Consider the following 27,062-nt stretch of genomic DNA (forward strand, 5'->3'; position numbering starts at 1 on the left):
TAAACATGTTCACATAAAATCAATAGAAATAGTTAATAATGGAATAAAGGAATAAGTTGAAGACAATGAAACAACTATGAAACACTGTTAGGGGAGGGTTGAGGGCTCATAAATATGTTAAACTCCGCCAGATTATGTATGTTCCTGTCCCAAGTCAGGAGCCTGTAGTTCAGTGGTTGTCGTTGGTTTAAGTCTGTCATATTTGTTTTTCATAAATTGTTTTGTCATAAATTAGGTTGTAAGTTTTCTCAATTGAGTTGTTTCATATTTGTCATGTTGGGGCCTCTTATAGCCGACTTTACGATATGGGTTTTTTCTCACTGTTGAAGCCCGTACAGTTGCCTATACTTGCTTACCTCCACTTTATTTGAACTTTGGTGGATATATATAGTTGTCTCATTTGCAATCATATCCTATCTCCTTATTTTTATATACAAATTTTGATATTGACGATGAAAGGAAAAGGGGGTTAAATTTTGTAACACTGACAATGAATATTGAAATTCAAATTTTACACACTCGACTCCTTCAAATTATTAAGGTGGCTTGTGGGTACAAAAATTTCAGCAAAAAATTAAACCTTTATTTTTTCATTACACATTTTATTTATTACACTACTAGTTATTACTTTATGATATGGTACAAAAATCAACCCCAAAAAAATATTCTGTTTGGCCCCAGATGACTTTTAAAATGTTTACATCATTGAAAAAGCTCCAAATTATCTCCCTTTGGTGCAAACATGCCATTTTTTGGCATTAAATTTGAAATACCTTTTTTAACTCATCAGTGACCTATATTTTTTATTAATGTTTTCAAATAAGCTGTACATAAACTAAATAATTGTAAAATTTAAGCGATTTCTGTAATTAGGTTATTTTTTTATTTCGATATTACTTCTATTTCTCCTGTTAGTTCAACAGAAAACAGGACATTAACAAAAATATATGCTTCTTCCAGAGGCAAATTGTGAGCTTAAATGAACGGTGACCCCATTTTTCTATTTCATTTTTCTTTTAAGTATATGATAAAGTTCATTTATGAAAAAATATAGCGAAATCCTATATTAGAAAAAAAAAAATTGATTGATACCCAGGAGCCCCCTTAACAGACGTACAACATAAAAAAAAACTCATAAAAGATTCCAGGCTTATCATTGTGAGCGTCATTGTATTTTTTGTTTACATAACAGTAAAATATATTAGAAATACAAGGAAAATTCAAAACGAAAAATTCCCTTATCAAATGACAAATTCTAAATCTCAAACTCATCAAACGAATAGGAAGTCATATTCCTGAATTGTTTCAGGCATTTCCTTATGTAGAAAATGGTGAAGTAAACTTGGTTTTATAGCTAGCTTAACCTCTCACTTGTATGACAGTCGCATGAAATTCCATTATATTCACAACAATGTGTGAACAAAACAAACAGAAAAAAAAATTAAATGTCAAACATAGAGGTATAGCAGTCAACATTGTGTTATAATCTTAATCTCTATAAAACAAACAGACAAATATGTCAACAAGGAAAAACAAAATGACATATAGACCAAAGCACATAGGCAAAAATATACAAGAATACAAAAATGACCATAGCACAATAACACAATGGCGGGATGTTTAAGTACTGAGCCACAACAAAAGATCCCAAAAGGGTATTACCAAAAAGGGCTAAACAGTAAAAGTAATTTACAAAGAGATATATAAGAACACTACAACACGTAATTAGGATGATAAACAACGTCAGTGACTAAATGCTATACTTCCAGACATCATGTATTATTTGTGAAGTTGAATATGTATCAACAAGGTCTTGGTATTTTCTGAAGAACTTTAACAAAAGACTCATCAGTGACGATCGAAAATATATGTTAAAAAAGCAAGTAGGAAGTTGTATGGCATTGCGCTAAAACACCACCAAACAACACATGGTGCAGATAGCCTGACTTGAAAGAGGCCAAACATTTGCTTGGTAGTAGGTTTTCAAATGTTTTTTGACATTTGATATGTCATGTATGTTCTCAACTATTTGAAAATATAATGTAACCAAACAATTATCACTGATCTGTTTGGATTTAAAATCCATTTTTCTGATGGATGAAAGATAAGTTCATTTGACAGAACAGATGTGTCAAAAACATTCTTTGTGAAATACCATGTTATGTTAGCAACAACTATATTTACATGATAAGAGCATATCGTTGTGAAATACCATGTTATGTTAGCAACAACTATATTTACATAATAAGAGCATTTCGTTGTGAAATACCATGTTATGTTAGCAACAAATATATTTACATAATAAGAGCATATCGTTGTGAAATACCATGTTATGTTAGCAACAACTATATTTACATAATAAAGGCATTTTGTTGTGAAATACCATGTTATGTTAGCAACAACTTTATTTACATAATAAGAGCATATCGTTGTGAAATACCATGTTATGTTAGCAACAACTATATTTACATAATAAGAGCATATCGTTGTGAAATACCACTTTATGTTAGCAACAACTATACTTTATGTTAGCAACAACTATATTTACATAATAAGAGCGTATCGTTGTGAAATACCACGTTATGTTAGCAACAACTATATTTACATAATAAGAGCATATCGTTGTGAAAAACCACGTTATGTTAGCAACAACTATATTTACATAATAAGAGCATATCGTTGTGAAATACCACGTTATTTTAGCAACAACTATATTTACATAATAAGAGCATATCGTTGTGAAATACCATGTTATGTTAGCAACAACTATATTTACATAATAAGAGCATATCGTTGTGAAAAACCACGTTATGTTAGCAACAACTATATTTACATAATAAGAGCATATCGTTGTGAAATACCACGTTATGTAAGCAACAACTTTATTTACATAATAAGAGCATATCGTTGTGAAATACCATGTAATGTAAGCAACAACTATATTTACATAATAAGAGCATATCGTTGTGAAATATCACGTTATGTTAGCAACAACTATATTTACATAATTACTTTTTGATACCTTATTTTTATAATAGATAAAAGAGGTGAAACGGAAAATGTATTCTTTTCACTCAAATGCCTTCGGTAAATAGGGAAATTTCCCAGTATGAAGGACTTTTAGAAACAAAGAAGGAGGGCATATAGGAAAAGTATATAAAAGGGAGAAATTTCTATCACAATTTAAGCAAAAGTCTATGCCGGTCACTCCCAATTAATGGTGGGGTTCATCCCATCCTGAGCACCTGGGATCACTCCCTATTAAGGTCGGGTTCGTCCCATCCTGAGCACCTGAGATCACTCCCAATAAATGATGGGGTTCGTCCCATCCAGAGCACCTGAGATCACTCTCAGTTAATGGTGGGGTTCGTCCCATCCTGAGCATCTGAGATCACTCCCAGTTAATATTTGGGTTCGTCCCATCCTGAGCACCTGAGATCACTCCTAGTTTATGGTGGGGTTCGTCTCATCCTGAGCACCTGAGATCACACCCAGTTAATGGTGGGGTTGGTCCGATCCTGAGCACCTGAGATCACTCCCAGTTAATTGTGAGGTTCGTCCCATCCTGAGCACCTGAGATCACTCCTAGTTAATGGTGGGGTTCGTCCCATCCTGAGCACCTGAGATCACTCACTCCCGGTTAATGGTGGGGTTAGTCCCATCTTTAGCACCTGAGATCACTCCCAGTTAATGGTGGGGTTCGTCCCCTCCTGAGCACCTGAGATCACTCCCAGTTAATGGTGGGGTTCGTCCCATCCTGAGCACCTGAGATCATTCCCAGTTAATGGTGGTGTTCCTGTTTCTCAGTTCTTATTTTTCTATGTTGTGTTTTGTGTACTGTTGTTTGACTTTTGGTATTTTTCTCTTTTTTGCTAGGCGTTGTCAGTCGGTACAACAATTTCCCGAAATCTCCCACAAACTGAATATTTGCCCGAGAACCGATAAATCTCTTTATCATAAATTGCGCGCCATTTTTGCTTTCAATGTAAAGAAAAACAAATCATATCAATACACCCCATGTTGATCTTTTTACAGTTCAGGCGATTCTTTCGTTGAGTTTTTGTCTTTTTCCTGGATTGATGAGACTTGAACATCGTTGAAATACAGTTGCCTCAAGATATGTAACCTAATACCTTAACTCTAACACAGAGCTCTGCCTTAACCATGTAACCTAATACCTTAACTCTAACACAGAGCTCTGCCTTAACCAGATGAGTTTTCCAAGAAGATTATCCATTGAAGAAGAAATTGAGATATTCAAGTGTTTAATACACATGTCAAAGTTTTAATTGGCAGATGAAACGTCGAAAAGAAAAGCCAATGTCAATTAAAATATATATTTAATGCAATAATATTGTATCAATGGTTCTGATTGGATGACAATAAGCGTCTCTATATCCCTGTCTGTGACTAATGCAGCTGAGATTATAAATACCAGAATGTATTGGCATGTAATTTCACCAATATGAAGTAAAAAAAAAATGAAATAATGACTAACATTGATTGATTTGTTTATTTTGCATTAGTATAGTGATAACTGTACTGTATTTGAAGCTTTACGGACGTCCATCGGCAGTTTTATTGTCGCAAATATCCGTTTACCTGTCTCCGATAGGCGTCGTCAAGTAAACTAAATTTGCTACAGTAAAACTACAGACGGATATCCGCCAAGCTTCAAATACAATAGTTATCTCTAAAGTATAAAGAATACATATTAATAGATAATCGTTTGAATATATTCTGGAAGGCATTTTTTACATTTGCTTATGGTTTGATCGATGATTTAAATTATCGTAAAATGTGGTGCAGTTTGAGAGATGTCAATACACTTAAACACGAGTAATTGTCTAAAAACTAGAAAAATGCTTGTTTTAGACCCTTTTTGGCCCCAAATTCCTGAACGGTTTGGGTAATTACCCCCAAAATGAATCCCAACCTTTGACTTGTGGTATTAAACCTTGTGGTACAATTTCTGAGCAATCAAAATACTTATACACAAGTTATTGTCCTGAAACTAGAAAAATGCTTGTTTTGGGCCCCCTTTTTAGCCCCTTATTCCTAAACAGTTTAGACCATCACCCTAAAAACAATCCCTACCTTCCTTTTGTGGTATTGAAACTTTTGTTTAAATTTCAAAGATATCCATTCACTGAAACTTAAGATATTGTCCGGAAACCAAATGTCTTCTGACGACGCCGACGCAGACATGATAGCATTTTACGAATCCAAAATGTTTTTGCGGTCGTAAAATGAATAAGAACAAGAACATGTATGTAGTTTTGTTTTTACCTTCAAGGAAGGTAGACTGCATTAATAGTTTATACATATATACAAGTAGAAGAAACAACTAAAACACAAATAGTGCTACAATAACCACATCAACAATAAACACAACGGTTTCATAACATATTTAATTTGTAAATTACAAAGTCACTAGGTATTAAACAGTTGTGCTAATCCGAACAATTTAAAGGCAAAATGTATAAGCATTGAAAAAGGTTGAAAATTATGACAAATCAGGCTTAAGATTTTTTTATACAGGAATGGAGTGATTGAGTACAAGGAGAAAATTATCAAGCATGAAATTGGACTATGATTGTTGTGAAATAATTTCTGACAAAATATAATCAATATTTAATATTATAGAATATATAAACATGTTCACATAAAATCAATAGAAATAGTTAATAATGGAATAAAGGAATAAGTTGAAGACAATGAAACAACTATGAAACACTGTTAGGGGAGGGTTGAGGGCTCATAAATATGTTAAACTCCGCCAGATTATGTATGTTCCTGTCCCAAGTCAGGAGCCTGTAGTTCAGTGGTTGTCGTTGGTTTAAGTCTGTCATATTTGTTTTTCATAAATTGTTTTGTCATAAATTAGGTTGTAAGTTTTCTCAATTGAGTTGTTTCATATTTGTCATGTTGGGGCCTCTTATAGCCGACTTTACGATATGGGTTTTTTTCTCACTGTTGAAGCCCGTACAGTTGCCTATACTTGCTTACCTCCACTTTATTTGAACTTTGGTGGATATATATAGTTGTCTCATTTGCAATCATATCCTATCTCCTTATTTTTATATACAAATTTTGATATTGACGATGAAAGGAAAAGGGGGTTAAATTTTGTAACACTGACAATGAATATTGAAATTCAAATTTTACACACTCGACTCCTTCAAATTATTAAGGTGGCTTGTGGGTACAAAAATTTCAGCAAAAAATTAAACCTTTATTTTTTCATTACACATTTTATTTATTACACTACTAGTTATTACTTTATGATATGGTACAAAAATCAACCCCAAAAAAATATTCTGTTTGGCCCCAGATGACTTTTAAAATGTTTACATCATTGAAAAAGCTCCAAATTATCTCCCTTTGGTGCAAACATGCCATTTTTTGGCATTAAATTTGAAATACCTTTTTTAACTCATCAGTGACCTATATTTTTTATTAATGTTTTCAAATAAGCTGTACATAAACTAAATAATTGTAAAATTTAAGCGATTTCTGTAATTAGGTTATTTTTTTATTTCGATATTACTTCTATTTCTCCTGTTAGTTCAACAGAAAACAGGACATTAACAAAAATATATGCTTCTTCCAGAGGCAAATTGTGAGCTTAAATGAACGGTGACCCCATTTTTCTATTTCATTTTTCTTTTAAGTATATGATAAAGTTCATTTATGAAAAAATATAGCGAAATCCTATATTAGAAAAAAAAAATTGATTGATACCCAGGAGCCCCCTTAACAGACGTACAACATAAAAAAAAACTCATAAAAGATTCCAGGCTTATCATTGTGAGCGTCATTGTATTTTTTGTTTACATAACAGTAAAATATATTAGAAATACAAGGAAAATTCAAAACGAAAAATTCCCTTATCAAATGACAAATTCTAAATCTCAAACTCATCAAACGAATAGGAAGTCATATTCCTGAATTGTTTCAGGCATTTCCTTATGTAGAAAATGGTGAAGTAAACTTGGTTTTATAGCTAGCTTAACCTCTCACTTGTATGACAGTCGCATGAAATTCCATTATATTCACAACAATGTGTGAACAAAACAAACAGAAAAAAAAATTAAATGTCAAACATAGAGGTATAGCAGTCAACATTGTGTTATAATCTTAATCTCTATAAAACAAACAGACAAATATGTCAACAAGGAAAAACAAAATGACATATAGACCAAAGCACATAGGCAAAAATATACAAGAATACAAAAATGACCATAGCACAATAACACAATGGCGGGATGTTTAAGTACTGAGCCACAACAAAAGATCCCAAAAGGGTATTACCAAAAAGGGCTAAACAGTAAAAGTAATTTACAAAGAGATATATAAGAACACTACAACACGTAATTAGGATGATAAACAACGTCAGTGACTAAATGCTATACTTCCAGACATCATGTATTATTTGTGAAGTTGAATATGTATCAACAAGGTCTTGGTATTTTCTGAAGAACTTTAACAAAAGACTCATCAGTGACGATCGAAAATATATGTTAAAAAAGCAAGTAGGAAGTTGTATGGCATTGCGCTAAAACACCACCAAACAACACATGGTGCAGATAGCCTGACTTGAAAGAGGCCAAACATTTGCTTGGTAGTAGGTTTTCAAATGTTTTTTGACATTTGATATGTCATGTATGTTCTCAACTATTTGAAAATATAATGTAACCAAACAATTATCACTGATCTGTTTGGATTTAAAATCCATTTTTCTGATGGATGAAAGATAAGTTCATTTGACAGAACAGATGTGTCAAAAACATTCTTTGTGAAATACCATGTTATGTTAGCAACAACTATATTTACATGATAAGAGCATATCGTTGTGAAATACCATGTTATGTTAGCAACAACTATATTTACATAATAAGAGCATTTCGTTGTGAAATACCATGTTATGTTAGCAACAACTATATTTACATAATAAGAGCATATCGTTGTGAAATACCATGTTATGTTAGCAACAACTATATTTACATAATAAAGGCATTTTGTTGTGAAATACCATGTTATGTTAGCAACAACTTTATTTACATAATAAGAGCATATCGTTGTGAAATACCATGTTATGTTAGCAACAACTATATTTACATAATAAGAGCATATCGTTGTGAAATACCATGTTATGTTAGCAACAATTATATTTACATAATAAGAGCATATCGTTGCATTTTTGTTCAAAACTATGTTTATCATGTTTATGAAGAGGCATTTTTATTTACAAATGTACATATAAAAGTAGCTGTTTGATAAACAAAATATACAACAAGTTAATGTCAAAAAATTCAGAAACACCTTAAGGACAAGATTCGGTCACTGAATTAGTTATTTCATATGTGCATACTTTATTATTCATTAGACTTTAAATTTAGACCTAAATGGACTATTAAGGTAACATTGAACAGCTTTAGGAGATTAACATACACAATTATGACTGAAAAGAAATTGATAATAACCTAAATGCAGCTATGTAGGTTATTCAAAATTTATCAAAATAGTACATATAGTATATTGTATCAAGTTATGACATTTCCTTTAGGTTACACTTTGTAAATACAGCTGTTTCACAAACTACGCCTCTTTTGGGATATATACTATTGATAGATGTTTTGTTTACCTTCTGGTTCCCAGATATGATATCTATGTTTCATCTCAAAGAGACACATCTTGGGAACTTTACCAGTATGAATACACATAGATAGCGGCCAAATTAAGTTCTGAGAAGGACCAAATGTTAAGTGAGAGGAAGTACATAATTTTAGTATACATGTAGGTTTAAATTCTTGGAAGTTTGAGGCATATAAATGTTGAAAATATGCCACACAGCCATATGTTTTGACCTTTGAAAAAAACAGTAGTGCATATGAACTTTCCAATTACTGGTTCCCAATAATTATATTAAGATACATTAAAATTATTTGATATGAATATAGAATATGTCATGACTGCTTCATAATTAACATATCTGTTATGGAACGAACACTCGTCGGGGGATTTGTGTTTACAGGAATGAATACTCGTAAAAGGGGTACATATTTTATCTTTTTCCTTGCCAAGCATGACACTCACACATGACATATGTTTAATATAAAATATTGTTATCAATACTATATTGTTATCAATAATATATTGTTATTCATTCACTTTGATGGTTTAAGTGACCAAATCATTGATCATAGGATTGACAATACCTCCTTCTATTCATTGTTTACATGTGTTTGTCTTAGCGGTTTAAGTGACCAAATCATTGAACATTGGATTGACAATACCTCCTTCTATTTATTGTTTACATGTGTGTGTCTTAGCTGTCTTTAACTTGTTGTATAAAGTTTTTCTTTTATTTTGAGCATTTATGAAGGGTTGCCATATCTGTGGTAGTAACTTCTGTCTTCTCTATTTGATCTGCTAGATCTGCATAAATTGAGTCTTTTCGTAGGGCTTTGAGAAATTCATTAAATCCCTGTTCATTTTTACGCAACAGCATGTCCATTAAATTCCTGTTCTTTTCCTGTGGGGTTTTACCAGATTCTATCTTCTTCCCATCATCAACTGACAATACCTCTTTTGATATTAGATGATCTACTATGTTTTCGTGTTGTATATCAATGATGACCTTGAGGTAGTTCTTTTGTAGACGAACTTTATATAATGGAAAATTCCAAACTGATAAGCCTACAAAATACAAAAAGATTTTTTTCTTAAGATAGTGCTATTGACCTTTTATGAATAAAGACGAGGTTAAATTCAGAAAAGCGATTTGGACCACATGAAATTTATAACGTGTTTTCATTTTTTTTTTTACATCACTTGGTCGATACCTCTACTGGTGGATTACATGTCTCCTAGAGTATCATTAGCTTAGTATTCAGTACTTTGCTACTCACATGATTTAAAACAAACCCTTCTTAAATTTACCGTTTATAAATTTTATAAAATTATGCAGAAACTAAGGTTTCAACTCATTCGGGCAAAGTTGGCATTGGATGGATTTGGCCATTTTTTAGTACTTTTCAGGTGTGTAGCCCTTCTACTGTTTTGGTTTTATTCACCCTTTTCTTAAATCAAATGTCTCATGAATAAATTGAATACCCACATAGAATGTAGTATTGATAGATCTTACATTTCTTCAAACAAATTGAGATGTATGCTCTGAATTTATCAAAAACATATGATAAGCGTTTGACATTTTAAACAGAGCTGGTAAACATACACATTCACAATTTATAGTTAATTGCCAATTTGTTTGTTATTCTATTTTCTCTCACTTTGATTTTTTTTTTATAGTTGACCATAACTAATGCCTTTGCATTATATATGTTCACTATTCTTTTCTACAGTTGGATCTAAGAAGCGAAATTCATCTGAGGTCATATTTGCCTGATTCGTAACAGGTACTTAATGAACTGTGACTTCATTATAACTGTAGAAAAGAATCTTGATCTCAATGCCTGAGACCATAATTACTCAATGGTACAATGTCTAAGATCATAGTTACTTAACACAAACTGAAATTCGTCCTGAAAGACTCACGATATATACCAGTGACCTACTTTGGTATGCAAGAAAAGTAGTATACTTATGATAAATTAAATACGACGCAAATGATCTGGTAAATAGTCTTTAGAATCAAATACATTATATCTATTTTGAATGAATATATAACAAGATTTAAAAATGTTTTCAGTAAAAATCCTTCTTTGTTTGTGTTTATAATAAACCCGTCAGATATACCTTCATTTTCCGCTGATGCTGATGTTGGACTTGGACTGAAATCACATTTCAAATCATTAGCGATATCTTCGTATCCATAAATACGTAATCCATCAACAAACACACTGTAAGCAGGTTCTCTCATTTTGGTCACAATATCCAGCAATGCTTTGTTCTGATCATCTTGTCCGGCATGTTGTTCAATACGACGTCTGTCATCTACTGATATCACCAGATGTGCCATCATATGGTCTAAAATTTGGCTGGTTTGTATGTCCTGTATGATTCTGTTTTCGTTTTCTCTGATTCTATCTGTAAATGAGCAGATCGGTTTATTAACCAAAATGAAGATTAGAGGATCATCAAATAAAACAATGCTTTCAATTATCTTACATTATTTTGGTTATAAAAGTGTTATAATTAGCTTATATCATGTACATGTATATACATGTATAAAGAATGGTACATAATTTTTCAAATTCTTAAATATATATCTCTGATTGGCAACCACTGTTGTACATGTAATTTGCCTTTTCAGAATCTAAAGGACTCTCGGTAATCTTGTTGTTCGTACACCAAAATGAAAATAACTTTACGCCATTGGTTGAATTTCAATTGTTTAGGAGGTTTTTAACCAATCACAACGTTTTGGTGTACGCTTTTGAAAATAATACCCAGAATTCTTAAGATTCTGAAACGGTGAATTGCTACTTTAGAAACCTATTTTTAATAAACAGTAAAATGATGAAGAAATTCTCTCTTTGAATACCAAATCCAAATTTATTTTGCTGTCTGAGCAATGATTTGTAGTCCCCATAAAATGATGCAAATGCCTTGGTATGCAACACAAGTATTATGCATGAAATGAAAACTAAACACTGTTGGAAATAGTAGGGTTGGTACTTTTCAGATTCTAATGCAAGAAGCCAATATAATTATTCATGTAAACCATGAAGTTGTTTAACAGGTTGGTGATTATACCTGTATAAATGGATAATCCATCTTTAGAGAGATAAAGATAAAAGTATCCCTCTATAGAGTTTTTTTTTGTTTACACTGGATTCATTTGGGCAAATTAGGGCAGAATGGTATTTTCTAGTTATATTAGCTATAATCTATAGCATTATATGCATCAACATATGCACTTTACTAAAATTGAGATAACCAGTTTTCTGCTAAAGTAACAGAACTTGCAATCAATTGTATACCTATCTGAACACCTGATCAACAAAAAAAGGAATAGTTGACCTTTAAATTTTATGTTAAATCTAACAATAGAAATTCTGTACAGTGAGACATAAGTGAGTGGCATTTACCTGATCATCACAGCTTTCAATCATGGTGAACAATAGATTGTATATTTAGTCAGATAAGCAGCAAACTGGGCATTTGTATATTAAATTAAGTACATCAATTGGTGCATCAACTGTTACAGGTTACTGCCATAATAAGTAGAAAATGCCATTCTGTCCTATTTTTTTTATTTAAATCCAGTCTAAACAAAAATACCCCTATCTAAAGAAGGATTATCCCTCTTTACAGGTATAATAATCATATAGAGGGTTTGTTCTCAACCTGATCTTTTATTGGTATTGGGACAGAGGGTGTTTGGTGTTTTTCAACAACTACAATAACCATGGGTAAATTTAAGGGCTTTCTATAACACAATGTGTATGTTTGCCGACTTTTTGAACTCAAATTACGGTCATAGATCTAACAAGTTCGTGCTTGTGTCAATTTCTTTAATCCAGTTTAGTTTTTGTACCAATGTGTTCCACGATTCTTTCGCTTTATAAATCATTCACAGCCCAAAATTGACGACACAAAGTCAATAAATTATAAAAAAAAATCCACGGTTTTCTAATGACAGAAAATTCCTATTTGTGACATATCGCAATTTGCGTTCTTCGACACAGCGTATTACTCGTAACCCAAATATGTCATGCTCTTCTGGTAAATTATCTCTATTCTCAGTTGATGATATTGTCATCATTGAGCAGCAGAATATATCAACATAATCGTTTTAAAGTACTCGAAACAAGAAATATGAAAACCGAAATTTGAAACAGGAAGTTTTGAATTGAAAGAAATTATTGACGGTTACCGGTAACAGAAATTAACAAAATTCGGAAATCGTAAATTTTACAAACAATAAAAAAAATCGGAGCGGGACGATTCCAGAGGGGCGGGCGGGGAAGAAAATCTATCAATTAATTGTTGAAAATGGTAGATGAAAAAAACATATTTACAGAAGAGTTTTTGTAGAATGAAAAATGTGATCGAGTCTTAAACCAAAGGAGATGCTGAACAATATAATCAGCAGATTAAGCATTTTTGTTTGAAAATAAAAAAATAAATAAAAAAAAGACAACAGATGATTATAATCAAATCTCTGAAGTAGAAGCCTCATTACATGAGATCTTGATACCACAAGCTCAAAGTTACTCCGTATAAGATCACTATCCATATGAGTTGCATAGCTTACAATATGAACACGAATGCATTAAATGTTTTGTATATAATCAGACAAACTCAACATTACAGTCCTGTTGTGACATTTGTATCCGTTCAGAATGCATCAACGGGGATACCATGCAAGTGCCTCAAACTTATCAAAGAAAGCGGAAAAGATGCTTGTCCGGAGCATCTAAATTTTGCGCCCTGTTTATGTCAGGTATAACGTAACTTTTCCCATTTCTAGTATTGATAGAGGACGTGGGAATCCAAGAAGTCTTTTCTGTTTAGTTTTGGAACATGAACAGACAAATGAATAATTTAAGCTTTGCTCAAACGATGGAATTTTAAATGGATCCGTCTCTAGGAATGTATTCACGTTCTCAGCAATAGTTGGATTTGCAAGATGAAAATACCCAGGTCGAGTTAAAAGTTAGGAAAGCAGGGTGTCTACAGTCAGTCGGAGATTGGCAGGGATTTGCAACGTGTGCATGCAAAACAGGTTGTGAACGAAAGACATGCAACTGTGTCAAGTCTAATGTAATTGATTAGTAATTACAGGTATTTACTGAATTGTTTAGTAATTACATTTAATTCCTAATTTCACCTATACACTGTAATATATATAAAGTAGACATTGCATAATTGAAAGTCACATGGTAATTAACTGTTTACCTCTTAACCAATACTTTTGTATTGCAATGAACATGCATTTTTGTATTGGTCATTCCGATATACCAAAAAAAAAAAACAATACCTGAGAGATATATTATCAATTTTAACAATTATAACACCGCAAAGTAAAACCGAGTGGTTGCCTATCTGAAGTTTTCAGAGGATAAGAGGAAATACAAAACATGTCAGTATATTATATAGATGTCAATAAGTTCAGAAAGAATCATCATGTAAAATTATCAGTATGGAATGGACGGTTGACAACATATACCCTCCCAGTTTATGTATCTTTCTGTTTTGGATTTTTTTTCTACTTTTTCCTGCAGCAAGTGTTTTCGAAGCTGTCATCACTTTACGTTATTGAGCAAGTAGAAGCCAATTAGTGACCAAGGTCTGGTTGGGCAATATCTTAATAGGTCAGACAATGGCGGTAGAGAAAAGATTTTTGCTTAACCATATGGTGATATACAATAGACCAACTTTGTTTTAGATATTTGCCTGACTGTATGTAATTTCATTCAACAAACATAACGACAGGGGCATTGTAAAATAATAGGCAAACCTATTTTTGCACTGACTTTATATATTTCTGTTATAAACATGATCAACCTAGGAAATACATATTTACTGTACTGAATAACTGATTTACACAGTAGTTTTTTTATTAACTCACACCCTTCATATAGTATTACCTGTAACAATTTCTACTGCTTTAAGTGTATTGGGATCAACGTCCTTTACAACCTCCTTTAAACACCTTGCTCCTTTACCAATATCTACAAAAACTTGCTCAAGTACCCGTATTGTAGGTTTCACTGTTCTGTCTTTCCTCCATGCAAACAAGACTTCCTTATTCTGTGCTGTCAAATCACGATCACGTTTCTCTTTAATACTCTCTATCTCTTCTACAGAAAGTCCAAGTTCTATTCCTAGTTGAAGAACTATATTGCCAACCAGCGGTGCTAATCTATCTAAAATTTCGTCTGATGGAATACAGTCTAGAATATCGTCAGGAATACCTATATGGAATAAGAAATAAAATATATCTACAGAGAATTTGTCAAAACTAATTAAAGACTCAAATTGCAGTGTTCCCCTAAATGCTTTTTAAAATAATGGAATATTGTTTAACCTCGACAGTTAAATGTGTGTTAATCTTGTGAGAACTAAAGGTTAAAACTTTGCATTAATTTTCCAGCTGGTGCTACAAATCAAATATTTTTATTGTATTAACATGATTAAGCATTTGCATTCAATTCATGCTCTCTTGAAAGGAGACCATAGCTGAAACTGGAAAGAGGACCATTTTATTCCATCTATAATTATTCAAGGGTATGTTCTTTATTCCCTATATTTGACCTCAAATTTATAATTATTTTCTCATCCCAATTCTCATTAGGGTCTACTGGGTAATTCTTGAAGGGTATTGATCAGCATTTAAGAGAGCATTAAAAATCAATGGTTATTATTTTGTTTTTTGTCCATGGATTTATGATTTTTGAACAGCGGTATACTACTGTTGCCTTTATTAATGGCAATTCATTCACTTGCTAAGTTTATATGTTTGTGTTTAAAATGACTAAGCTTCTAAGTTTCGGAAAATTGGTAAAAACCTTTCCCACATGTTACAGTTTTTTTTCTATCTACTATAATTTAAAAATCTAATAGGGCTATAAGACAAAACAAATCATTGTAATCGTATGTTCTATGTCTAGCCAGAACAGCCATGTTTGTTGACAGAACAACATTTATGCTGCATTCTCAGAGGAATATTCACTCTAAGTTTTGTTGAAATTGGTTCAATACTTTCTGACGAGGTGACGATCGTGATAAAAGTAGACGACTGGCAAAGTAATTAGTCAATGACACAGATAAAGTTCATCGTAGTTAATTTCCACAGGTAAAACAATTCAAAACCAGATGCTCTGCAGGGAGCAGCTTTATATAACCGCAGAGGTCGAACACTGAACAGTTGGGGCAAGTATGGACACAACATTCAAGCTTGATACAGCTCTGAATTTGGATTGTGATCAAATAGTTGACACAGCAAAGGTTTCTGACACATAATGAATGTGGTCTGATGAACTTTGAGCAATACACTAAGCTGTTGAATATAAATCCCCTCAAAAACAAATATTTGAAGAAAAATTCTTATTAATTTCGGAAATCTGAAATGAGAAAATTTTTACCACAATCCCTCCCCATTTTTTATCACCTCCCTAAATCCCTTATTCCAAAAAAAACTCAATTCCAATTTCTAATTATGTTTGCAACAATAACTACTCATTTAAATACATCATAAAGTATTAAAATATAAAATAACTTACAAGCATGGTTAAAATTAATATTAATTAACAATAACTTCTAAAAATAAATGTACAGCTACACATCTCAAGACAATTATCTATTCATTTAACATAATTTTCAAGCATCGAAGGGATGTAATCAAGTAATTAAACATAGATATAACAGTATTCGTTAAATTTTAATTCATTACCTCCTTTACACTGCTTTAAGATTGTCTAAATTGTCCTTTAACAAGAAAAACCCTTGCTTCACCCCTGTTTACCCCTAATTGCTTAATGATTTGATACATTACCCCCTATAACCATCCCTTTGTAGTATGGAAACTTATGGTATAGTTTCAGAGAGATTTATACACTTAAACACTAGTTATTGACTTAAAACTACAAAATGCTTATTTAGGCCCCTTTTTTGGCCCCTCACTAATTGAAACCCTACTTGGAGTAAGAACTCCAAAACTCAATTCCAGTCTTTCCTTTGTAGTAAGAAACCTTGTAGTATAATATGAGAGAGATGCATACACTTTACCACAAGTTATTGTCAGTCAGTAAACTAGAAAAATGCTTCATTTCTGCCCTTTTTGGCCCCTTATTCCTAAATGATCAGGGATATTAACTCCAAACTGACACCAAACCTGCCCTTCATTACAAGGAAACTTGTGGTACAATGTCAAAGAGATTCATACAGTAAAACATAAGTTATTGTCCCCGAATTCCTAGACTGTTTGCCCAATAACCCTTAAAAGAAATTCCAACCTTCTACTTTATGGTATGAACATTGTGGTACAATTTCAGAGTAATTGAAATACTTATACACAACTTATTGTCCTGAAACTAGATAAATGTATGTGTTGGGACCTTTTTGGCCCCCAATTCCTAAACCGATATGACCATAACCCCTGAATCAATCCCAACCTTCCTTTTGTTGTTATAAACATTGTGTTAAAATGTTATGGATTTCTATTTACTTATATTAAAGTTATAATCGGGAAACCATCCTTTTTCGGACGACGATGACGTGATACCAATATATGACCGCACATTTTTTTGCGGTTGAAAAAAAAAGTTTATGTTCACATTGTTTGGCATCGACTGTAAAAGTAGATTCTGAAAATGAGGTAAAAAAAACAATACATATTGCTAATTTTGGATGACATACTGGCAAATGACTCAAACTGTAAGAATTGCTCACATCGGCTATATGAAAGTATAAGGATATGAAAGGGGGACTACAAAAAAAGTCATTTTATCATTGCACTTAGTGCCCCTCTTAAAATTGGAATATACTAATTGGAATAAATTCAGGGAGGCAGTCATGACTTTTCAATTTTAAAACCAAATCCCGCATGAAAGATAAACATCTGTAAAGAGAGTGATTAAATTTTGAAAGAATGCTCTAATACTGCTTTGTTATTACACAAACAGCCAAACATCTCCAAAGGGATTAATTATAATTTGAAAGAATGCTCTAATACTGCTTTGTTATTACACAAACAGCCAAACATCTCCAAAGGGATTAATTATAATTCGAAGGTATGTGCTTACTGCTTTGTAATCAAACAAGATACATAACAATATGATAAATGTCCTATACCAAGTCAGGAATATGGCAGTTCTGATCTCATAGTTCGTTTCTGTGTATGTTGCATTGTCTTTTGTTTTTGTTGAACTTCAGTGTTCTGTTGTTTTGTTGTTTTCCTGTTATAGTTGATGTGTTTCCCTCGGTTTTAGTTTGTAACCCGAATTTGTTTTCTCTCAATCGATTTATGACTTTTGAACAGCGTTATACTACTGTTGCCTTTATTTTTAAAGATAATAACATTATGATTACTGGGCAATCCCATGAAATATAAAAAATCCAAGTTGCACAGTTATGTAAAAAGGAATCAAGATGACAAATTGTTAAATAATCTACCCTTAATCAGATATTGTACCAAGGTAAGCATAACATTTATGATTTATTTGATACAGAACATTAAGACAGAGGCCTTTCTTATTATGTCATATAAAACCTTTAGATATCAAAATACTTACCAGATTTCACTTGTTTTCTCCGACGTACCTGAAAATATGATAATTTTTAACATCAATTTATTTCAGAGTGGTAAGTTAAATCTATCATTTATCCATGTTATCTGAAAACAAGCTCATACAGTTATTACAGAAGTAAAGGGCTCAGACTAGATTCAAAATAAATGTTCAAATTATTCATTGTTAAGGGCATTAGCCATGACCAATACCCACATTCAATACTTTAAACTAATTGCCAATTGAATGGTTACACATGTATTAAACGTGTTCAGCTTAAAAAAGAAAAACAATTGGAGAATGTGTCCCCATCGACACAGATGATGCCCCAGCTTGCATACAATATTATAAAGGGACATAACTAAAGAACAATAAAAGTGACGCTACCCAAATTTGTACTTTATCTGAGTTTTATGGTAAAAAGTATTGTGTGAGGGTTCATAATGTTTAGTTGGGGCAAACTTAAGTTAAAAAGCATTTTGTATAAGTTTAAAAACATTTGGTTGAGGCAAACTTAAGTTAGAGAATGGAAACTTCAAATTTTGTAATTCTTTCCATTGATAATGGGGCATAACTCTAGAACGGTTAGAGTGACGCTATCAAAGTAAACTTGATCTGTATTTTGTGGTAATAAGCATTGTGTATAAGTTTCATAATATTTGGTTGAGACATGCGTAAGTTAAATAACAGAAACTAGATTTTTTGCATTTTTTCCATTTATAAAGGGCATAACTCTAGAATGGTTATAGTGACGCCTCTAAATTTCAACGTTGATATGTGTTTTGTGGTAATAGGCATTGTGTATAAGTTTCATAACATTTGGTTGAGGCAAACTCAAGTAAGAGAACTGAAACCAATGTTGGGACGTACGGACGTACGTACAGACGGACAAGGGTTAAAATTAATTCACGGGTGCATAAAAATTGTAAACATTGGAAATGACACAAGGGTGAACCATTTGGTATATGGATTGGATCCATAACAAAATATTATTATACAGTTAACAAAAACTATATTTAACATTTTTTTTAAACCTATAATATGAAATCAAGCAGACCTACACAAATCCAATTGCATATGGTCAATATCTATTTATATTTATACATAGATATAAAAAGATGTGGTATGAGGGCCAAAGAGACAACTCTCCATCCAAATTTGTAAAAGTAAATAAAGGCAACAGTAGTATACCGCTATTCAAAACTCATAAATCCATGGACAAAAAACAAAATCGGGGTAACAAACCAAAACCGAGCGAAACGCATTAAATATAAGAGGAGAACAACGACACAACACCGAAACGCAACACACACAGAAACGGACCAAGCATCAGACAAAACACCACGAGACTAACCAATATAATATGAAAACCAAATACATGAATTTGGGATAGACAAGTACCGTGCCACGTCTTATCTCAATATCTCAAAAATAAGAGGAAACACAAACGACTCAACGTTAAAATGCAACACACAGAGAAACGAACAATAATATAACAATGACCATCTTCCTGACTTGGCACAGGACACTTTTAAAGGGGAATAAAAGTGGTGGGTTGAACCTGGTTTTATGGCATGCCAAACCTCGCACTTTAATGGCAAAGTTAAATATAACATTGAAATGACAACATAATATTACAGGACTACAATACAAATAAATAGGAGAACATATTAGACAAAGAAAAACATGATTAATAGATAACAAAAAGCATCATGTTTAAAATTCAATACGCCAAAAACACGCCTTGTCCACACAAGACTCACCAGTGACGCCCAGATATAAAAGATCGAAAGTGAAAAAAGTACAAAGTTCTACAGCACTGAAGATCAAAAGTTGAAAAGGTTTCGCCAAATACGGCATTGTTTTTATGCCCGGGATAAGAACATTCTTATTATATAGAGCAATGCATGCTTTTGCAAACAGTAAATTTTATCAAATGAATATGAAAGAGATATACACAATGAAACTGAAGTATTAACTAATTACAGAAAACTAAACCTGAATACATAACGCCTAGATATAAAAGGAGGTCATCTCAATGGTTAATTAGACTAGAATATACACGAAAAGCTAATACATATTATCAAGTCTATGCATTGTTAATTGTTTATGTAAAGTTTTTGTAATTTGGATATACGTGTTTGTAAATTTAATTCAAATATGAGAATTTGAGTCAAATTGGAAAACATAAATTTGACAGCTAATGTTCCTTTAAAAACTTAACTATCTCATTCTTTTCAAGCATAATACAACAAGCTGAAATGTCTCGCCTGCTTTACTTATCTTGATTGCATTTATGTTGACCATGTTATGAGTTTGTTATTTGAAGGTTTTACTCAAAGATTGATATCATATAATCTTAACCTTATCAAAGATCAATGTAGAAAAGTATCACAAAAGTACCATACTCCAAAACAAATTAAATAAAAAGCTGCGCCACGAGCGCATGATACGCTCGTTGTCTTGTGTGTAAAGTATTATGCAATAATCATAATAGTTTCTGAAATACGGCGCGACACGTGAAAACCCCCCTTTTTTTTACAAAACTCATTCACTCTAAATTTTGAATCATCACCAAAATGTATACAGATCTTTAGATTAATATAACTAAGAAGTGTGTAAAGTTTTAAGCAATAATCATTAATGGTTTTTGAGATACAGTGCGACATGGATAAACCCCCTATTTTTCACCAAAAAGTATAAAGATCGTTTGACCATCATAAGAAACAACTATGTTAAGTTTCATGAAATTTGGATAAGTGGTTCTCAAGTTACGGTGCTACATGTGGACGCCGAACATTTGTATAAAATTTTGAAGCGTCTGAAAGATAAATACAATTGCATCAGTCCATTGCAGTAATTACTTACCACACATAATTTATGTGTTGTTATTTCCATTTCTCTCAATCCGTAGTCCAATTCTGAGAAACTGATTTCATTATTCTCTTTCAAATGAATAAGCGTCAAAAATTTAACCATCTGTGTATTTGTTGGGTAATTCTCTACCATATCACTCCATACCATCTCGTCCATTCCAAGACGGAGAGCCAATTCATGTAGCATATGTGCCTCACAATGATTAGACAGACGAAGCAACTCTGTGTTACTTGGGATCTGAGATAATGCATCTTCACTCAAACCTAAAACGAATTTCAAAACACATACATGTATGAATTGTAACCAATAATGTGTCCAAAGTACACGAATGCCCCACTCGCACTATTTTCCATGTTCAATGGACCATGAAATTGGATAAAAAATATAATAAGGCATTAAAATTAGAAAGATAATATCATAAGGATCATGTGTACTAAGTTTCAAGTTGATTGGACTTCAACTTCATCAAAAACTACCTTGACCAAAAACTTTAACCTGAAACATACACTTTCATTTTCTATGTTCAGTGGACCATGAAATTGGAGTCAAAAGTTTAATTTCGTTTGAAAATTAGAAAGATCATATCATAAGGAACATGTGTACTAAGTTTCAAGTTGAGTGGACTTCAACTTCATCAAAAACTACCTTGACCAAAAACTTTAACCTGAAGCGGGACAGATGGACGAACGGACAGACAGACAGACGGACGAACAGACAGACGGACGAACAGACAGACGGACGAACAGACGCACAGACCAGAAAACATAATGCCCCTCTACTATCGTAGGTGGGGCATAAAAAAGTACGTTAATATACTGAGATAAGATGAGATAACTATTCAGCATTGGAAGTTAATGGGTACACAATATAATCAACATATGCAGTAATCTAATTCTAATTTCTTCGAACCTATATTTACAAAATACACCTAAATGTATTATCTTAAATATAGCACATACTTTTATCTGTTGACAGCAATCCTAGACAATTTACTCATAAGACATATTGGATACATTCTAGTAATTTACAGCAATTAATCTTAACCAAAATTGCAAATCATATATTTTAAATTAAAAGTTTCTAATACATGTATCTTTGGTAATTGTAAACTCAGATGGTAAAAATGTATCACTTTTCCACGGTTGTTCCAATCTGAAATATGTGAAAAATCATTATTTATTGTTTAAGCTTTATCACAATTATGGCATATCAGTAGCATGGTTTTATGTCATGAGATTGTAATTAAATTGGATATTTTAATAAGTTAAATGTTAACTCTGGTCAATTATATGCAAGTGCAGAGAGAAAAAGGATACATTTACCTGGACAATTAGCATCACACTGCTTTTGTTCCTGTAAAATAGAAAATAACTCTACAATCCAAGTATTTGTATAATTCCATGTAAACAACCTACTTGCTTGTCGGTCCCCAAAAAAACATTTCATTTTGTAAAATGTGTGAAACTAATGACAAAAAATTAATGACACATAATAAAAAAATACAATATTGACAAATACTGATAGTTACTACAACCAAAGTCAGGTAAATATTATAAATATTAATCCACTCCTCTACCTTACAAAAAAAAGGTTTAAACAAAGAGGTGTCATAGCAACATTAGCATCCATTTGCTTAGCTGTCTAATACATTTGTCCTTTGCTGTTTAGTTTACTATCATACCAACATCAACAAGTTGGTACAGATATAAATTTGTCTCTGAATGTATGAACATTTTAACATAACAACATGAACAACTTTAAGAGCTTGATATGTGGCATATATTTTGTTCATTGTTGAAGGCCTCACAGCGACCTATAGGTGCTGAATTTTACGTCATGTGGTTTATGGTGGAGAGTTGTTACGTTGACAATCATATATCATATCTTATTTTTTATATAGAGTTGCAAGATTGAATTCTAACATATAATGCAAATATAGTACCTATCTTATGCAATAAGGGAACTTGGCGACATTTGTTCAGGCTTAGAAATCAATTTTAAATTTCTCGCAATGATGTACCTAAAATTATTTACATACCCTTTTCTTGTTCCAAATACTCCAGTTATTTTTAATGTTTTCTCCGTGTTCACAAAGAGATTCCTCAGTTTCGGAAGCCATCTTATTTTCTGAAGTGAAACAGTTTAATTTCGAGCATGAATACTCGGTGTGGAAGGGTAACTTGCTGCTGGCTTTACAATGGATGGAGAACTGATAAAATTCGGAGATTCTCTCTAAAGTAACAAACAAACAATCCCGGACACTGGTGGCTATATCAGGTATTATCAAACCCTTGGAGCGCTTGAGGACTAGGTGCAATAAGATCTTATTTCCTTCTACACAGACAACGATATCATGCTCTTTATCAACTGATAACCCCACAAACCCAGAAAAGATAAGTTTCCTTCCACGGTATTGCTTCAATGTCCACATACTGAGACATGCGCATATGAGACGATTCGGTAAAGCTGGAGGAACAACGGTTCCGTTAAAAACAAAGGCCAAACTAACAGTCCTCTCTGGTGTACATTCTTGTGACAAGAAATCTGTATCATTTCTTTGGGTAAGCATACAGGGTACAAAGAAGTGTTCTACTGGTAGCCGACTTCCTGTTTTTGTATCATATCTACGCTGTTCAGATACGATATCAAGGTGTATCAGCATATCAAATATGTACTCTTTAAAGAGTAATATCTGATAAAATTCTTCTTGCTCCCAAATCTGGTAGAGGTCTAATTTTTGTATCATTCCATTTTCAGACATCTTTTTGAAGGTTTTTCTTGTGTTATCTTCTTTTGGCCAGAATTCAACATCTATAAAAAGAAATAAAATCAATCTTAAGACTTGAAATTAAAGTCAAAAATATACTTATATTAAAATGTATCTATGGAAGCTATGTTGCTCACCTTGATCAGCACAGGAAAATAATCTTATCTTAATAATTCTATAACATGTTCTATTTTAGAACAAATTATCTTTCCTTAATCAAGGCATTTGATGATCAAAATTGAATCGTTTCTCATTGTGGAAAAATGTTACACTTTAAAATTTATTCTATATTTATAAACCATGAAGTTTTATAGTTATACCTATACCTATTACGTTTCAGTTTCAGTTTAAAAAAAATGTTTTTGTTATCATAATTTTCCATTATGATTTTACAAAATATAAGTTAAAACTGTTATTCTCTCCAAAGTTTCACAGCATAATAAAATAATTAGCTATAATTTAACAAGTATTGAAACTGTGAATACTAAAATTTATAATTTTTTACTAATTGTATAATAAAAAGTTCTGAAAAACCAACTTAAATATTAGTTAAGGGCACCATTTAACAGTCCCTAGTGCTATTATTGGCTGGTAAACAATATTTTGGTATGTTTTTTACCAGCAATTTAATTATTACTCAATGAAAATATTTACACACCAGTAATAAAAGATCTCATAACTTCCACCATAAGAAGGGGACTGATGATAACATTATCTCTTAGCTGTGGTGTGTCAAAATAGACAATTTTCCCTAGAGAATGTTGATAATGTAGAAAATCGGTCAACTGCTCAGGAGACAGGACAGACACCTCGCTGATAGCATTTAATTCTTTAACTTCAGCCAATGACATTATTTGCTTTCCTTCTGCCACTAGTTCAGCGATCTCAAGCTCCAGTGGAACACATGCATTCGGCATCCTTTCACCCCAGCATGGGTGGTCGAATGTTAGTTCTGTTATTGTTTTCTTCAGAACTTCTATTTCTGGGTCGGCTTGATCTTTGGCATTGACAAATATTAGAGGTCTAAGGACCAGATGATGTTTTCCCTCGTGGTCTTTAAACAATTCCTCAATTCCTCTGTAAAGCTCTTCACGTCTGGTCGCAATATTCTCCTGTTAAACATAAAAAGTTGACAAAATAATACACTGATACTGCATCGCACACCTGGTGATTTATATGCATCTTCAATGGTGGAATATTCCAACACGTACTACAATCTCAAATTTTCAAATGACATACATCTTCTCTTATAGGTCAATTTTACACTTTTAACCTAGATCTTATACTTTCAAAGATAACAGACTAAAACTGTTATCAGTTGTTAAATCTTAAGTTCCAAGGGGAATAAAATGAAAAGGGTCTTTTGAAAGAAACACTAGCTATTTATATTTGTGTTTGGTAATTCACTTTACCTACCTAGTATAGAAACATAAGTAAACAAATAAGTCACATTTAATAAGTTGGCAATACATCTAAAACAGGTCTAGAGGGTATTTGCATGAACATATGGATATTGTTATAGTTCAATTTTTTGTTGATAACAATTATAATTATTTTAAAACGAAGCATGAATCGTCCTCATGCATTCCCTGTCCAGATTTTTGATTTCATCAACTCATCAACATTTGTATTACGTTTTGGAATTTCAAATATTTTGGGGACTTACATCACTGAAAATACTTTTATTGTTAAGACGTATATCTTGTGCAGTACCACTAAATGCTAAACTTTCACTTTGTCAAAATATTTGTTGAAATAAAACTGACTTAAATACAACTTTAACAATCAAACTGAGCAATTGTTATAGTCAATAGACAATGCCCGAGAGCGACACGGCAAAGAAAAATCAAATTTTAACATTTAAACTGAGCAATTGTTTAAAGTCAATAGACCATGCCCGAGAGTGACACGGCTAAGAAAATTCAAACTTTAACATTTACACTGAGCAATTGTTTAAAGTCAATAGACAATGCCGGAGAGTGACACGGCCAAGAAAATACAAACTTTAACAATTTAAACTGAGCAATTGTTTAAAGTGAAAAGACCATGACCGAGAGTGACACGGCAAAGAATCTTCATGAAAATCTTCTACATTTGAAAATGCCTGTACCAAGTCAGGAATATGACAGTTCTTGTCCATTCGTTTTTTGATTTTGCCATGTGATTATGGACTTTCCAAATTGATTTTCCTCTGAGTTCAGTATTTTTGTGATTTTACTTTTGAATATGAAAACAAACGCAAACCGAATATCATTTTTCTTATCTATAAGTGGTTCTTCATATAGTCTACTCTAGTTATAGGCCCTGTAATCTGATCTTAAGTCTATTACCCACCAATCAATTAGGATCTTGTTCTTTCAAAAGTGTAGCTTTACACGAAGTTTGGTCAAGTTAAGACATATCGGCATATTATCATTATGTAAGCAGTTTTTACACATTATTCAAGTGTTTCAAATGGCAATGACTAACTACTATATTTCTAACATAAGATCACTCACCAATGGTACTTTGTCTTTGTGAGTGGCAACAAACAAAATCTTTGGAATGCCTGCATATACAACCTTACAATAGGTCAGGATGGAATTGACCCAATACTGCAAGAATACTACAAAATAAAATCAAAATCTGTCATAAAAAAAAGTATAAACAAGTATATACATTCTGCATTTTTCATATTTGTGATACTACACTTTTACAATCTCATTGTCTTTTGTCTTGTTAACCCCTTATTTAAAAAAAAAACTGGCTGAATTGCTGTTTAAATAAATGAGGTTGATAAAGTATTAATACTTTATGAACCTAATATTTAAACAGCTGCATGGTAATAGTCTTCCTTTACATTGGATTCTCTGTCAAAAAGTGACAACTGTTTCAGAATATATGTTCATTCTAAATTGTTGTATTTGTTCTTCAGACTATTTCATTAACACAGGATAGTTAACGGAAGGCATATTACAAGGTAACAATGCTTTAGGCCTGCATACAATTAAAACGTATACAAACTAATATTTCACACCACTAAAATGATGGCAAGTTCAAGTTGCGGTCCTGTGCAAGATTTTATGGAATAGCCCTTGGATTGTGTGTTTGTTCTAATCGCTGTCTTGTTTTTTTTTTTTAATTATCATTTATGGCCAAGAACACAGTTATTCCGTGGTGCATTTCTTTTAAACAAAAAAATGCAAATTAAAAAAATCACACCTGCTCTATCCAAAAAA

At 32.3% G+C, this 27,062-nt stretch overlaps 1 protein-coding gene across 1 annotated transcript; it reads right to left on the reverse strand.

Moving 5' to 3' along the window:
* Positions 1–8,243: 8,243 nt before the first annotated feature.
* Positions 8,244–26,466, reverse strand: LOC134719222 (uncharacterized). Its single transcript, XM_063582227.1, has 9 exons — positions 26,343–26,466; positions 24,503–24,956; positions 23,116–23,888; positions 22,400–22,430; positions 21,069–21,340; positions 18,207–18,234; positions 14,562–14,888; positions 10,762–11,052; positions 8,244–9,702 (listed from the first exon to the last, which is right to left on the reverse strand). The coding sequence occupies exons 2-9, from the start codon at positions 24,759–24,761 to the stop codon at positions 9,368–9,370; spliced, it is 2,316 nt and encodes a 771-aa protein (XP_063438297.1). The 5' UTR covers positions 24,762–24,956; positions 26,343–26,466; the 3' UTR covers positions 8,244–9,367.
* Positions 26,467–27,062: the final 596 nt, after the last annotated feature.

Source organism: Mytilus trossulus, chromosome 5 (genome assembly GCF_036588685.1).
Source record: "Mytilus trossulus isolate FHL-02 chromosome 5, PNRI_Mtr1.1.1.hap1, whole genome shotgun sequence".
Classification (NCBI taxonomy): Eukaryota; Metazoa; Mollusca; class Bivalvia; order Mytilida; family Mytilidae; genus Mytilus; species Mytilus trossulus.

Excerpts from the sequence above, each read along its gene's own strand:
- LOC134719222 (XM_063582227.1), bottom strand. The coding sequence starts at position 24,761 with ATGCCGAATGCATGTGTTCCACTGGAGCTTGAGATCGCTGAACTAGTG. Across the intron at positions 18,235-21,068 it reads CAACACATAAATTATGTGTG|GTACGTCGGAGAAAACAAGT; the intron begins GTAAGTAATTAC and ends TCATATTTTCAG. Across the intron at positions 11,053-14,561 it reads AGCAGTAGAAATTGTTACAG|ATAGAATCAGAGAAAACGAA; the intron begins GTAATACTATAT and ends GCTCATTTACAG.